The sequence below is a fragment of the Pecten maximus genome, chromosome 19 (assembly GCF_902652985.1).
Source record: "Pecten maximus chromosome 19, xPecMax1.1, whole genome shotgun sequence".
In the NCBI taxonomy this organism is placed as follows: domain Eukaryota; kingdom Metazoa; phylum Mollusca; class Bivalvia; order Pectinida; family Pectinidae; genus Pecten; species Pecten maximus.
Genome location: NC_047033.1, coordinates 14,568,037 through 14,586,247, shown reverse-complemented (window position 1 = coordinate 14,586,247; position 18,211 = coordinate 14,568,037). Strand labels below are relative to the sequence as shown.

At 30.1% G+C, this 18,211-nt stretch overlaps 1 protein-coding gene across 1 annotated transcript in view; it reads right to left on the bottom strand.

Moving 5' to 3' along the window:
• LOC117317752 (ADAM 17-like protease) overlaps positions 1–18,211 on the bottom strand; it is a 39,796-nt gene that overhangs the window by 21,227 nt on the left and 358 nt on the right. Inside the window, exons 2-5 of the mRNA XM_033872665.1 lie at positions 14,235–14,367; positions 13,050–13,186; positions 12,310–12,398; positions 11,610–11,719 (exon numbers count right to left, since the gene is read on the bottom strand). Coding sequence (XP_033728556.1) covers positions 11,610–11,719; positions 12,310–12,398; positions 13,050–13,186; positions 14,235–14,367 — 469 coding nt within the window. The remainder of the gene's footprint in view (positions 1–11,609; positions 11,720–12,309; positions 12,399–13,049; positions 13,187–14,234; positions 14,368–18,211) is intronic.

The following is an 18,211-nucleotide window of genomic DNA, read 5'->3' as shown; positions in this document are numbered from 1 at the left end:
CGACAATGAACCGAGATATACCATACATTATTTATAGTTACGACAAGGTATCAAGATATACCAAACATTATCTATAGTTACGACAATGAACCGAGATATACCAAACATTATCTATAGTTACGACAAGGTACCAAGATATACCATACATTATTTATAGTTATGACAAGGTACCAAGATATACCATACATTATTTATAGTTATGACAAGGTACCAAGATATACCATACATTATTTATAGTTATGACAAGGTACCAAGATATACCATACATTATCTATAGTTATGACAAGGTACCAAGATATACCATACATTATTTATAGTTATGACAAGGTACCAAGATATACCATACATTATCTATAGTTATGACAAGGTACCAAGATATACCATACATTATTTATAGTTATGACAAGGTACCGAGATATACCATACATTATTTATAGTTATGACAAGGTACCAAGATATACCATACATTATTTATAGTTATGACAAGGTACCGAGATATACCATACATTATCTATATATAGTTATGACAAGGTACCAAGATATACCATACATTATTTATAGTTATGACAAGGTACCAAGATATACCATACATTATCTATATATAGTTATGACAAGGTACCGAGATATACCATACATTATCTATATATAGTTATGACAAGGTACCGAGATATACCATACATTATTTATAGTTATGACAAGGTACCAAGATATACCATACATTATTTATAGTTATGACAAGGTACCAAGATATACCATACATTATTTATAGTTATGACTTTACCGAGATATACCATACATTATTTATAGTTATGACAAGGTACCAAGATATACCATACATTATTTATAGTTATGACAAGGTACCGAGATATACCATACATTATTTATAGTTATGACTTTACCGAGATATACCATATATTATTTATAGTTATGACAAGGTATCAAGATATATCATACATTATTTATAGTTATGACAGGGTACCAAGATATACCATACATTATCTATATATAGTTATGACAAGGTACCGAGATATACCATACATTATCTATATATAGTTATGACAAGGTACCGAGATATACCATACATTATTTATAGTTATGACAAGGTACCAAGATATACCATACATTATCTATATATAGTTATGACAAGGTACCGAGATATACCATACATTATCTATATATAGTTATGACAAGGTACCGAGATATACCATACATTATCTATATATAGTTATGACAAGGTACCGAGATATACCATACATTATTTATAGTTATGACAAGGTACCAAGATATACCATACATTATTTATAGTTATGACAAGGTACCAAGATATACCATACATTATTTATAGTTATGACTTTACCGAGATATACCATACATTATTTATAGTTATGACAAGGTACCAAGATATACCATACATTATTTATAATTATGACAAGGTACCGAGATATACCATACATTATTTATAGTTATGACTTTACCGAGATATACCATATATTATTTATAGTTATGACAAGGTATCAAGATATATCATACATTATTTATAGTTATGACAGGGTACCAAGATATACCATACATTATTTATAGTTATGACAAGGTACCAAGATATACCATACATTATTTATAGTTATGACAAGGTACCAAGATATACCATACATTATCTATATATAGTTATGACAAGGTACTGAGATATACAATACATTATCTATATATAGTTATGACAAGGTACTGAGATATACCATACATTATTTATAGTTATGACTTTACCGAGATATACCATACATTATTTATAGTTATGACAAGGTACCAAGATATACCATACATTATTTATAGTTATGACAAGGTACCAAGATATACCATACATTATTTATAGTTATGACAAGGTACCAAGATATACCATACATTATTTATAGTTATGACAAGGTACCAAGATATACAAAACATTATTTATAGTTATGACAAGGTATCAAGATATACCATACATTATTTATAGTTATGACAGGGTACCAAGATATACAATACATTATCTATATATAGTTATGACAAGGTACTGAGATATACCATACATTATTTATAGTTATGACAAGGTATCAAGATATACCAAACATTATCTATAGTTACGACAATGAACCGAGATATACCAAACATTATCTATAGTTACGACAATGAACCGAGATATACCATACATTATTTATAGTTACGACAAGGTATCAAGATATACCAAACATTATCTATAGTTACGACAATGAACCGAGATATACCAAACATTATCTATAGTTATGACAAGGTACCAAGATATACCATACATTATTTATAGTTATGACAAGGTACCAAGATATACCATACATTATTTATAGTTATGACAAGGTACCAAGATATACCATACATTATTTATAGTTATGACAAGGTACCAAGATATACCATACATTATTTATAGTTATGACAAGGTACCAAGATATACCATACATTATTTATAGTTATGACAAGGTACCAAGATATACCATACATTATCTATAGTTATGACAAGGTACCAAGATATACCATACATTATTTATAGTTATGACAAGGTACCGAGATATACCATACATTATTTATAGTTATGACAAGGTACCAAGATATACCATACATTATTTATAGTTATGACAAGGTACCGAGATATACCATACATTATCTATATATAGTTATGACAAGGTACCAAGATATACCATACATTATTTATAGTTATGACAAGGTACCAAGATATACCATACATTATCTATATATAGTTATGACAAGGTACCGAGATATACCATACATTATCTATATATAGTTATGACAAGGTACCGAGATATACCATACATTATTTATAGTTATGACAAGGTACCAAGATATACCATACATTATTTATAGTTATGACAAGGTACCAAGATATACCATACATTATTTATAGTTATGACTTTACCGAGATATACCATACATTATTTATAGTTATGACAAGGTACCGAGATATACCATACATTATTTATAATTATGACAAGGTACCGAGATATACCATACATTATTTATAGTTATGACTTTACCGAGATATACCATATATTATTTATAGTTATGACAAGGTATCAAGATATATCATACATTATTTATAGTTATGACAGGGTACCAAGATATACCATACATTATCTATATATAGTTATGACAAGGTACCGAGATATACCATACATTATCTATATATAGTTATGACAAGGTACCAAGATATACCATACATTATTTATAGTTATGACAAGGTACCAAGATATACCATACATTATCTATATATAGTTATGACAAGGTACCGAGATATACCATACATTATCTATATATAGTTATGACAAGGTACCGAGATATACCATACATTATCTATATATAGTTATGACAAGGTACCGAGATATACCATACATTATTTATAGTTATGACAAGGTACCAAGATATACCATACATTATTTATAGTTATGACAAGGTACCAAGATATACCATACATTATTTATAGTTATGACTTTACCGAGATATACCATACATTATTTATAGTTATGACAAGGTACCAAGATATACCATACATTATTTATAATTATGACAAGGTACCGAGATATACCATACATTATTTATAGTTATGACTTTACCGAGATATACCATATATTATTTATAGTTATGACAAGGTATCAAGATATATCATACATTATTTATAGTTATGACAGGGTACCAAGATATACCATACATTATCTATAGTTATGACAAGGTACCAAGATATACCATACATTATTTATAGTTATGACAAGGTACCAAGATATACCATACATTATCTATATATAGTTATGACAAGGTACTGAGATATACAATACATTATCTATATATAGTTATGACAAGGTACTGAGATATACCATACATTATTTATAGTTATGACTTTACCGAGATATACCATACATTATTTATAGTTACGACAAGGTACCAAGATATACCATACATTATTTATAGTTATGACAAGGTACCAAGATATACCATACATTATTTATAGTTATGACAAGGTACCAAGATATACCATACATTATTTATAGTTATGACAAGGTACCAAGATATACAAAACATTATTTATAGTTATGACAAGGTATCAAGATATACCATACATTATTTATAGTTATGACAGGGTACCAAGATATACAATACATTATCTATATATAGTTATGACAAGGTACTGAGATATACCATACATTATTTATAGTTATGACAAGGTATCAAGATATACCAAACATTATCTATAGTTACGACAATGAACCGAGATATACCAAACATTATCTATAGTTACGACAATGAACCGAGATATACCATACATTATTTATAGTTACGACAAGGTATCAAGATATACCAAACATTATCTATAGTTACGACAATGAACCGAGATATACCAAACATTATCTATAGTTACGACAAGGTACCAAGATATACCATACATTATTTATAGTTATGACAAGGTACCAAGATATACCATACATTATTTATAGTTATGACAAGGTACCAAGATATACCATACATTATTTATAGTTATGACAAGGTACCAAGATATACCATACATTATCTATAGTTATGACAAGGTACCAAGATATACCATACATTATTTATAGTTATGACAAGGTACCAAGATATACCATACATTATCTATAGTTATGACAAGGTACCAAGATATACCATACATTATTTATAGTTATGACAAGGTACCGAGATATACCATACATTATTTATAGTTATGACAAGGTACCAAGATATACCATACATTATTTATAGTTATGACAAGGTACCGAGATATACCATACATTATCTATATATAGTTATGACAAGGTACCAAGATATACCATACATTATTTATAGTTATGACAAGGTACCAAGATATACCATACATTATCTATATATAGTTATGACAAGGTACCGAGATATACCATACATTATCTATATATAGTTATGACAAGGTACCGAGATATACCATACATTATTTATAGTTATGACAAGGTACCAAGATATACCATACATTATCTATAGTTATGACAAGGTACCAAGATATACCATACATTATTTATAGTTATGACAAGGTACCAAGATATACCATACATTATCTATAGTTATGACAAGGTACCAAGATATACCATACATTATTTATAGTTATGACAAGGTACCGAGATATACCATACATTATTTATAGTTATGACAAGGTACCAAGATATACCATACATTATTTATAGTTATGACAAGGTACCGAGATATACCATACATTATCTATATATAGTTATGACAAGGTACCAAGATATACCATACATTATTTATAGTTATGACAAGGTACCAAGATATACCATACATTATCTATATATAGTTATGACAAGGTACCGAGATATACCATACATTATCTATATATAGTTATGACAAGGTACCGAGATATACCATACATTATTTATAGTTATGACAAGGTACCAAGATATACCATACATTATTTATAGTTATGACAAGGTACCAAGATATACCATACATTATTTATAGTTATGACTTTACCGAGATATACCATACATTATTTATAGTTATGACAAGGTACCGAGATATACCATACATTATTTATAGTTATGACAAGGTACCGAGATATACCATACATTATTTATAGTTATGACTTTACCGAGATATACCATACATTATTTATAGTTATGACAAGGTATCAAGATATATCATACATTATTTATAGTTATGACAGGGTACCAAGATATACCATACATTATCTATATATAGTTATGACAAGGTACCGAGATATACCATACATTATCTATATATAGTTATGACAAGGTACCAAGATATACCATACATTATTTATAGTTATGACAAGGTATCAAGATATACCATACATTATCTATATATAGTTATGACAAGGTACCGAGATATACCATACATTATCTATATATAGTTATGACAAGGTACCGAGATATACCATACATTATCTATATATAGTTATGACAAGGTACCGAGATATACCATACATTATTTATAGTTATGACAAGGTACCAAGATATACCATACATTATTTATAGTTATGACAAGGTACCAAGATATACCATACATTATTTATAGTTATGACTTTACCGAGATATACCATACATTATTTATAGTTATGACAAGGTACCAAGATATACCATACATTATTTATAATTATGACAAGGTACCGAGATATACCATACATTATTTATAGTTATGACTTTACCGAGATATACCATATATTATTTATAGTTATGACAAGGTATCAAGATATATCATACATTATTTATAGTTATGACAGGGTACCAAGATATACCATACATTATCTATAGTTATGACAAGGTACCAAGATATACCATACATTATTTATAGTTATGACAAGGTACCAAGATATACCATACATTATCTATATATAGTTATGACAAGGTACTGAGATATACAATACATTATCTATATATAGTTATGACAAGGTACTGAGATATACCATACATTATTTATAGTTATGACTTTACCGAGATATACCATACATTATTTATAGTTACGACAAGGTACCAAGATATACCATACATTATTTATAGTTATGACAAGGTACCAAGATATACCATACATTATTTATAGTTATGACAAGGTACCAAGGTAAACCATACATTATTTATAGTTATGACAAGGTACCAAGATATACAAAACATTATTTATAGTTATGACAAGGTATCAAGATATACCATACATTATTTATAGTTATGACAGGGTACCAAGATATACAATACATTATCTATATATAGTTATGACAAGGTACTGAGATATACCATACATTATTTATAGTTATGACAAGGTACCAAGATATACCATACATTATTTATAGTTATGACAAGATACCAAGATATACCATACATTATTTATAGTTATGACTTTACCGAGATATACCATACATTATTTATAGTTACGACAAGGTACCAAGACATACCATACATTATTTATAATTATGACAAGGTACCGAGATATACCATACATTATTTATAGTTATGACTTTACCGAGATATACCATATATTATTTATAGTTATGACAAGGTATCAAGATATATCATACATTATTTATAGTTATGACAGGGTACCGAGATATACCATATATTATTTATAGTTATGACAAGGTACCAAGATATACCATACATTATTTATAGTTATGACAAGGTACCAAGATATACCATACATTATCTATATATAGTTATGACAAGGTACTGAGATATACAATACATTATCTATATATAGTTATGACAAGGTACTGAGATATACCATACATTATTTATAGTTATGACTGTACTGAGATATACCATACATTATTTATAGTTACGACAAGGTACCAAGATATACCATACATTATTTATAGTTATGACAAGGTACCAAGATATACCATACATTATTTATAGTTATGACAAGGTACCAAGATAAACCATACATTATTTATAGTTATGACAAGGTACCAAGATATACAAAACATTATTTATAGTTATGACAAGGTATCAAGATATACCATACATTATTTATAGTTATGACAGGGTACCAAGATATACAATACATTATCTATATATAGTTATGACAAGGTACTGAGATATACCATACATTATTTATAGTTATGACTTTACCGAGATATACCATACATTATTTATAGTTACGACAAGGTACCAAGATATACCATACATTATTTATAGTTATGACAAGGTACCAAGATATACCATACATTATTTATAGTTATGACAAGGTACCAAGATAAACCATACATTATTTATAGTTATGACAAGGTACCAAGATATACAAAACATTATTTATAGTTATGACAAGGTATCAAGATATACCATACATTATTTATAGTTATGACAGGGTACCAAGATATACAATACATTATCTATATATAGTTATGACAAGGTACTGAGATATACCATACATTATTTATAGTTATGACTTTACCGAGATATACCATACATTATTTATAGTTATGACAAGGTACCAAGATATACCATACATTATTTATAGTTATGACAAGGTACCAAGATATACCATACATTATTTATAGTTATGACAGGGTACCAAGATATACCATACATTATTTATAGTTATGACAAGGTACCGAGATATACAATACATTATCTATATATAGTTATGACAAGGTACCAAGATATACCATACATTATCTATATATAGTTATGACAAGGTACCAACATATACCATACATTATCTACATGTAAAGTAATGACAAGGTACCAAGATATACCATACATTATTTATACTTATGACAAGGTACCAAGATATACCATACATTATTTATAGTTACGACAAGGTACCAAGATATACCATACATTATTTATAGTTATGACAAGGTACCGAGATATACAATACATTATCTATATATAGTTATGACAAGGTACCGAGATATACCATACATTATTTATAGTTATGACAAGGTATCAAGATATACCATACATTATCTATATATAGTTATGACAAGGTACCAAGATATACCATACATTATCTATATATAGTTATGACAAGGTACCAACATATACCATACATTATCTACATGTAAAGTAATGACAAGGTACCAAGATATACCATACATTATTTATACTTATGACAAGGTACCAAGATATACCATACATTATTTATAGTTACGACAAGGTACCAAGATATACCATACATTATTTATAGTTATGACAAGGTACCGAGATATACAATACATTATCTATATATAGTTATGACAAGGTACCGAGATATACCATACATTATTTATAGTTATGACAAGGTATCAAGATATACCATACATTATTTATACTTACGACAAGGTACCAAGATATACCATACATTATTTATATATAGTTATGACAAGGTACCAAGATATACCATACATTATTTATAGTTATGACAAGGTACCAAGATATACCATACATTATTTATAGTTATGACAAGGTACCGAGATATACCATACATTATCTATATATAGTTATGACAAGGTACCAAGATATACCATACATTATTTATAGTTATGACAAGGTACCAAGATATACCATACATTATTTATATATAGTTATGACAAGGTACCAAGATATACCATACATTATTTATAGTTATGACAAGGTACCAAGATATACCATACATTATTTATAGTTATGACAAGGTACCGAGATATACCATACATTATCTATATAAAGTTATGACAAGGTACCAAGATATACCATACATTATTTATAGTTATGACAAGGTACCGAGATATACCATACATTATCTATATATAGTTATGACAAGGTACCAAGATATACAATACATTATTTATAGTTATGACAAGGTACCAAGATATATCAAACATTATTTATAGTTATGACAAGGTACCAAGATATACCATACATTATCTATATATAGTTATGACAAGGTACCAAGATATACCATACTTTATTTATAGTTATGACAAGGTACCAAGATATACCAAACATTATCTATATATTAGTTATGACAAGGTACCAAGATATACCATACATTATCTATAGTTATGACAAGGTACCAAGATATACCATACATTATTTATATATAGTTATGACAAGGTATCAAGATATACCAAACATTATCTATAGTTATGACAAGGTACCAAGATATACCATACATTATTTATAGTTATGACAAGGTACCAAGATATACCATACTTTATTTATAGTTATGACAAGGTACCAAGATAAACCATACATTATTTATAGTTATGAGAAGGTACCAAGATATACAATACATTATTTATAGTTATGACAAGGTACCAAGATATACCATATATTATTTATAGTTATGAGAAGGTACCAAGATATACAATACATTATTTATAGTTATGACAAGGTACCAAGATATACCATACATTATTTATAGTTATGAGAAGGTACCAAGATATACAATACATTATTTATAGTTATGACAAGGTACAGAGATATCCCATACATTATTTATAGTTCGTAACGACAAGGTACAGAGATATCCCATACATTATTTATAGTTACGACAAGGTACCAAGATATACCATACATTATTTATAGTTATGACAGGGTACCAAGATATACCATACATTATTTATAGTTACGACAAGGTTCCGAGATATACCAAACATTATTTATAGTTATGACAAGGTACCAAGATATACAAAACATTATTTATAGTTATGACAAGGTACCAAGATATACCATACATTATTTATAGTTATGACAAGGTACCAAGATATACCATATATTATTTATAGTTATGACTTTACCGAGATATACCATACATTATTTATAGTTATGACAAGGTACCGAGATATACAATACATTATTTATAGTTATGACAAGGTACCAAGATATACCATATATTATTTATAGTTATGACAAGGTACCGAGATATACCATACATTATTTATAGTTATGACAGGGTACCAAGATATACCAAACATTATTTATAGTTATGACAAGGTACCAAGATATACCATACATTATTTATAGTTATTACAAGGTACCGAGATATACAATACATTATTTATAGTTACGACAGGGTACCAAGATATACCATACATTATTTATAGTTATGACAGGGTACCAAGATATACCAAACATTATTCATAGTTACGACAAGTAACCGAGATCCACTCATCGGATTGTCAATGTGAGGTGTGACAATTGTAACCAACAAAGTGTTACTGCTGATTATAAATGAATGTGACATGCGACAACATTTCTGGAGCAATATTTACATGCATGTGCTATCTTCATTTGACACAAGTGTGTCACCTACTGTCACCCAGGATTATCATTGAGCAAATGTTGATAGACAATTTTCAGCCAAAAAAAAAAAAAAAAATTGTGTAATGGAATACAGAATCAATCTGGAAAGTTAAAACAAGAAATAGATGCAATTCTCCAAATAAATCTGTTTCAGGTCCTTCCACTTTACGAAATATGTTCTTTCAATCAATGCAAAATCATTTTAACAGGAGACCTTAACTACAAACTCATAAACTGGATGTGGAAGGTCGAGTGATTGATGCAAGCTAGGCCTTAAGTGATTGACAGAAGGCTTAGTGATTGAGGTGGAAGGCCTTATAGTGATTGACCAAAGCCCTAGTTATCAACGGAAGGCCTAGTAATCGATGGATGAATGACCTATTTATCAATGGAAGGCCAAGTGATTGACATGGAAGACTTAGTGATCAACAGAAGACCTTTAGTGACTGACAGAGGGTTTAGTGATCGATGGAAGGCCTAGTGATCAAGGCCTTGTAATCAACATGGAAGGCCTAGTGGTCAATATCATTACAATGTTTTCATTTATATATACTTACTTCTTACAGAAAGCAGATAAAGAAAACTTTCATTGTTTATTTAGACAAAATATGAAATTTACAACAGTTTGTCAATTTTATTTTTACAATGTACGTATTATGTATCATAAACAAAGATTTATTTTCAAATCTGTGAAGAATTACCAATAAAAGATGAAATCTTGTTCACTGCAGACCAATATAAAATTTTGTTTCTTACATAGCACTGACCAAGAGTTTCAATTCTATGATGACACTCCTGATTATGTTACAGAAGTCTACCTACCCTCCTTGTGTTTTGTCTGTGGGCTGAGGCATAATCATGTGTTTGGTTCTGTATACGATCATAGAGTTATCCCCCTTCTTTTTCTTCCCTCCATCGTGTCTCCACTTTGGCTGTTAGAATTGAAACCAATGGATAAGTTCAAACACATAAAACAATCAATCTCATTGTTTATTTGCTTACACAATTTTAAACATTTTATGGTAAAAAAAAACAGAAATTTCTAACTCAAGTGATAAACAGAAATTTCTAACTCAAGTGATCCCCTTCTAAATTAGAGTGATTAAGGGTGTCATCCTCTTCTAAATTAGAGTGATTTAGGGTGGTGATCCCCTTCTAAATTAGAGTGATCTAGGGTGGTGATCCCCTTCTAAATTAGAGTGATCTAGGGTGGTGATCCCCTTCTAAATTAGAGTGATCTAGGGTGGTGATCTCCTTCTAAATTAGAGTGATCTAGGGTGGTGATCCCCTTCTAAATTAGAGTGATCTAGGGTGGTGATCCCCTTCTAAATTAGAGTGATCAAGGGTGGTGATCTCCTTCTAAATTAGAGTGATCTAGGGTGGTGATCCCCTTCTAAATTAGAGTGATCTAGGGTGGTGATCCCCTTCTAAATTAGAGTGATCTAGGGTGGTGATCCCCTTCTAAACTAGTGAGCAATCTAAGGTGGTAAATCCTCTTCTACATAATATGCAAGTCACTTACTTCAATCACAAATTCATCGTTGGGAAGAAAGATGGAGGCTGACATGGCTTCCCCGTCAAAGTAAGCTGTCACCTCAGACTTCGCTTCACCTGGAAAGGAAGACCGAACATTAATGATATCGATCAAGCTTTGTAGACATAAAAAAAATGTTCAAGGGACTTGGGACTTTATAAGGTATTACCAAGGGATGGCAATTGTAATTTAAATCATTGAATTATCAAAAACTGTTATTTCACTTTAAATCCAGATTACGTCAATCTAATTAAAATCTAGATGGTCATTCTCACTACGTTACATGAACATCTAACAACATCCAATATGGGGTCACGTTCTGATGACCTTTGGGATGTGTGCATATCACTTTCAGGGCGAATTGGCATTTTATCGATGTCATCGAAGCAAAACATTTTGTCACAGCATGCATCTGAAGCAAACCATTTCGGCACAGTATATAGCTATATGCTTTATGGGATGAAATGACTTGACACAAATTGACAGATTATACAAGCTATGCACTCGAGTCATGCTAATTCGGACACATAAAATTCACTTCCAAGATTCTGGAAGTAGCCATTTGATTGGTTAATCCAAAAGGTCACCCTGACGTGACCTCTTATGGGATGTTGTTAGATGTTCATGTAACGTAGTGAGAATGACCATCTAGATTTTAATTAGATTGAGATTACGTCTGAATAAGAATATATCTTGATAAAAGTTTTATGTTAATGAAAGGGACTGACCGTCCACCCATCCATGGTAAAAGTTGGACTTGTCAAGGCCTTTATCCTCTCTCATGTGACCTTCCCTATCAATTACTTGGAACTTAAAATCCCTGGAGAAGATTCCGAGAGACTCCTTCAGTTGTAGGGAGAAGTTCCTATAAGAGATCAAGCACATGTAGTATAAAATATTTTCATAAATCTAATTAAAAAAATAATGTTATGTTCAGTGTGAAAGATTTACATGTATGTATATGCATATAATAAAATTCCAAAAATAAAATCAGAAAAGAAATTACTGGTTTAGCATTGCCATAATAAGGTAATTTAAGGACAATGTCTGTCAATGATGGCCACTCTGACGGAAGCTTTTATAGTGTCATCACACTGAAATGACAAACGATAGAGTGACATTCCATCCGGTCACAATATACTGACAAGCTGATAGACCTAAAAGGTACAAGAATTTTTATTTTGTATCGTGTGTTTTAACAACAAACATTAACTCAGTACGACGTATTTGTCTTCACCAGGGTACAGAACCCATAACCTTCCTGACAGGAAGTGAAGAAGTATCCAGGGAGACATAAGGAAGACAGATTGTGTTAAGTGTCATCACCCTGAACGACACACCTGTACACGGCAGTCTGACACCACATCTGGTCACAATATACTGACAATGGGCAACCCCGGCAAACCAGTCCTACCCTCCAACTACAAAGCTGGACAACAAGTAGAGGTCAGCATGAGGTCAGATGTCAGCATGAGGTCAGAGGTCAGCAAGAGGTCAGAAGTCAGCAAGCATCAATTATGTAGGATTTATTTTTTCTCAGCAAGAGAGCACAATTAACAACTTTCCTAACAGGGACTGTAACATTTAACTATGATAAGGACCAAACGTGTGTGTCAATAGAGACATTACGGAAGGAAGACATGGGTAGGGAGCTTTGAAGCACACACCACAGATCTTCACCTGAGGTTACGCCACATGAAGACAGATTCAATGATTTGATGATGGGGGCCACCCAAGGGTTATTCTACATCAACATTTCAATGAAATTCACCAGCAGGACATGACAATGCAACACCTCTTTGAGACATTAATTAATTTAAACCAACCAAGACAAACCATTCCTTACCGTCTCCCATTTAAATCTGAACATCAGTCACAGATAACTAGTCCCTAAACACATTTTGTTACTTTACCTGCCAACTGCATAAAAGCTGACATGTTTGCTTGGGCGGCGGTAGGTTCCATCGTCAGCGCTCCGTCGTTTTATACTGTGAATGGTAACAGATTCCAGTAACTCATGCTCTGTCACATGGTCCCGGAGGTCAGCTATAGTAAACAAGATTATCAAGGTCATTCAAACTCATAAAATAATGTTAAACATACAAATGTTCTTGTTAAAGTTTAATAAATATTAACATACTGGCTTACAATCTATGCATGTATTTAGTTTTTTGATATGAGATTTATGACTATAAAGCAGGTAAAAAGCTGTTTCAGTTGGATGTAACAAACCCTTCCTTTTAAATATCCTCATGTATAGCAATATATCTTATATAAGATCATGAAGGATATAACACATTTTCTGATTAAAACACGAACAACCCCAAATTACTCCATATCTACTGTGACACAACATTCTATTTTATATTATTTAAGAGTGAACTCTGTGGGATTGTTTCACTAAAGACAGAACGAAGTAAATAATACAAAACAAATAGGAAAGAAAAGAAAAGCAGGAATAGGGACAAAGGGACATTTTTATACAATATTGGGAGATGTATGACATTTTTTATACAACATTGGGAGATGTATGACATTTTTTATACAATATTGGGAGATATATGACATTTTTATACAATATTGGGAGATGTAGGACATTTTTTATACAATATTGGGAGATGTATGACATTTTTTATACAATATTGGGAGATGTATGACATTTTTTATACAATATTGGGAGATGTAGGACATTTTTTATACAATATTGGGAGATATATGACATTTTTATACAATATTGGGAGATGTATGACATTTTTATACAATATTGGGAGATGTATGACATTTTTATACAATATTGGGAGATGTATGACATTTTAATACAATATTGGGAGATGTATGACATTTTTATACAATATTGGGAGTTGTATGACATTTTTTATACAATATTGGGAGATGTAGGACATTTTTTATACAATATTGGGAGATATATGACATTTTTATACAATATTGGGAGATGTATGACATTTTTATACAATATTGGGAGATGTATGACATTTTTATACAATATTGGGAGATGTATGACATTTTTATACAATATTGGGAGTTGTATGACATTTTTTATACAATATTGGGAGATGTATGACATTTTTTATACAATATTGGGAGATGTATGACATTGTTTACACAATATTGGGAGATGTATGACATTTTTATACAATATTGGGAGATGTATGACATTTTTTATATAATATTGGGAGATGTATGACATTTTTATACAATATTGGGAGATGTATGACATTTTTATACAATATTGGGAGATGCATGACATTTTTATACAATATTGGGAGATGTATGACATTTTTATACAATATTGGGAGATGTATGACATTTTTTTATACAATATTGGGAGATGTATGACATTTTTTATACAATATTGGGAGATGTATGACATTTTTATACAATATTGGGAGATGTAGGACATTTTTTATACAATATTGGGAGATGTAGGACATTTTTTATAAAATATTGGGAGATGTATGACATTTTTTATACAATATTGGGAGATGTATGATATTTTTTATACAATATTGGGAGATGTAGGACATTTTTTTATACAATATTGGGAGATGTATGACATTTTTTTATACAATATTGGGAGATGTATGACATTTTTTATACAATATTGGGAGATGTATGACATTTTTATACAATATTGGGAGATGTATGACATTTTTATACAATATTGGGAGTTGTATGACATTGTTTACAAAATATTGGAAGATGTATGACATTTTTTATATAATATTGGGAGATGTATGACATTTTTTATACAATATTGGGAGATGTATGACATTTTTATACAATATTGGGAGATGTATGACATTTTTATACAATATTGGGAGATGTAAGACATTTTTTATACAATATTGGGAGATGTATGACATTTTTATACAATATTGGGAGATGTATGACATTGTTTATACAATATTGGGAGATGTATGACATTGTTTATACAATATTGGGAGATGTATGACATTTTTATACAATATTGGGAGATGTATGACATTTTTTATACAATATTGGGAGATGTATGACATTTTTTATACAATATTGGGAGATGTATGACATTTTTTATACAATATTGGGAGATGTATGACATTTTTATACAATATTGGGAGTTGTATGACATTGTTTATACAATATTGGGAGATGTATGACATTTTTATACAATATTGGGAGATGTATGACATTTTTATACAATATTGGGAGATGTAGGACATTTTTTATACAATATTGGGAGATGTAGGACATTTTTTATACAATATTGGGAGATGTAGGACATTTTTTATAAAATATTGGGAGATGTATGACATTTTTTATACAATATTGGGAGATGTATGATATTTTTTATACAATATTGGGAGATGTAGGACATTTTTTTATACAATATTGGGAGATGTATGACATTGTTTATACAATATTGGGAGATGTATGACATTTTTATACAATATTGGGAGATGTATGACATTTTTTATACAATATTGGGAGATGTAGGACATTTTTTATACAATATTGGGAGATGTAGGACATTTTTTATACAATATTGGGAGATGTATGACATTTTTTATACAATATTGGGAGATGTATGACATTTTTTATACAATATTGGGAGATGTAGGACATTTTTTTATACAATATTGGGAGATGTATGACATTGTTTATACAATATTGGGAGATGTATGACATTTTTATACAATATTGGGAGATGTATGACATTTTTTATACAATATTGGGAGATGTATGACATTTTTTATACAATATTGGGAGATGTATGACATTGTTTATACAATATTGGGAGATGTATGACATTGTTTTTACAATATTGGGAGATGTATGACATTTTTTTATACAATATTGGGAGATGTATGACATTGTTTATACAATATTGGGAGATGTGTGACATTTTTTTATTAAATATTGGGAGATGTATGACATCGTTTATACAATATTGGGAGATGTATGACATCGTTTATACACTATTGGGAGATGTATGACATTTTTTATACAATATTGGGAGATGTATGACATTGTTTATACAATATTGGGAGATGTATGACATTGCTGTCCAATGACACCCTACAGGATACCAGGCCCTATAGTGTTGTCACCAAATGTAATGTACACCTGCAGGGGCACAACACGCTCGACGTTGCTTAATTTCTATTTCTATACACAGACACATCACTTAACCACAGAACCACAAAAGCTAGCTAATTGGACCATGCAGCTGAAATGTCCATATCCAAGAACTATCACATATGTTGGTAGTTTATGTGAGGTATTAAAAATATTCACAATCAATAATGAGTCAGGCTGGGCTGTCAACGCGATGAATATTTAATTAACTATATATGTATATACAGCATAGTATAACAGGGGAAAACACAAGTGACTTATGAACATCAAGTTATGGTTACTATCAACAAACACAGGAGGATTAAACATAACAGATAAAAAGCTGTAATTAATAATTTTTTTTGTATTAGGGGCTTTTGTTATACTAATCAAGATTGTCCTTTCCCGTTTGTGTTCATGATGTACATGCATAATACGTTCATGATTTATTAACTTCTCTGTTAATTCTCTACAAGCCAACGTGGTAAGTGTTAGTGTTGATGTTAGACCAGATCCTATATCAGATGTTTGTTTAATCACTGATAAACTCAGCAACATTGAACCAAATGAGGTGTGATCGAGTTAAATTTTACAGCATCCATTATAAAGATAAATATGCATATGTATATTGTTTTTCGTGGAATATATTATCAATATACTAATATCGTTAACGCCCGTGTAAATTCTTACCACCTCATTGACATTCAATCAATAACGGATACCCCCCCCCCAAAAAAAAAAAAATATATATATATATATAATATATAAACATTAA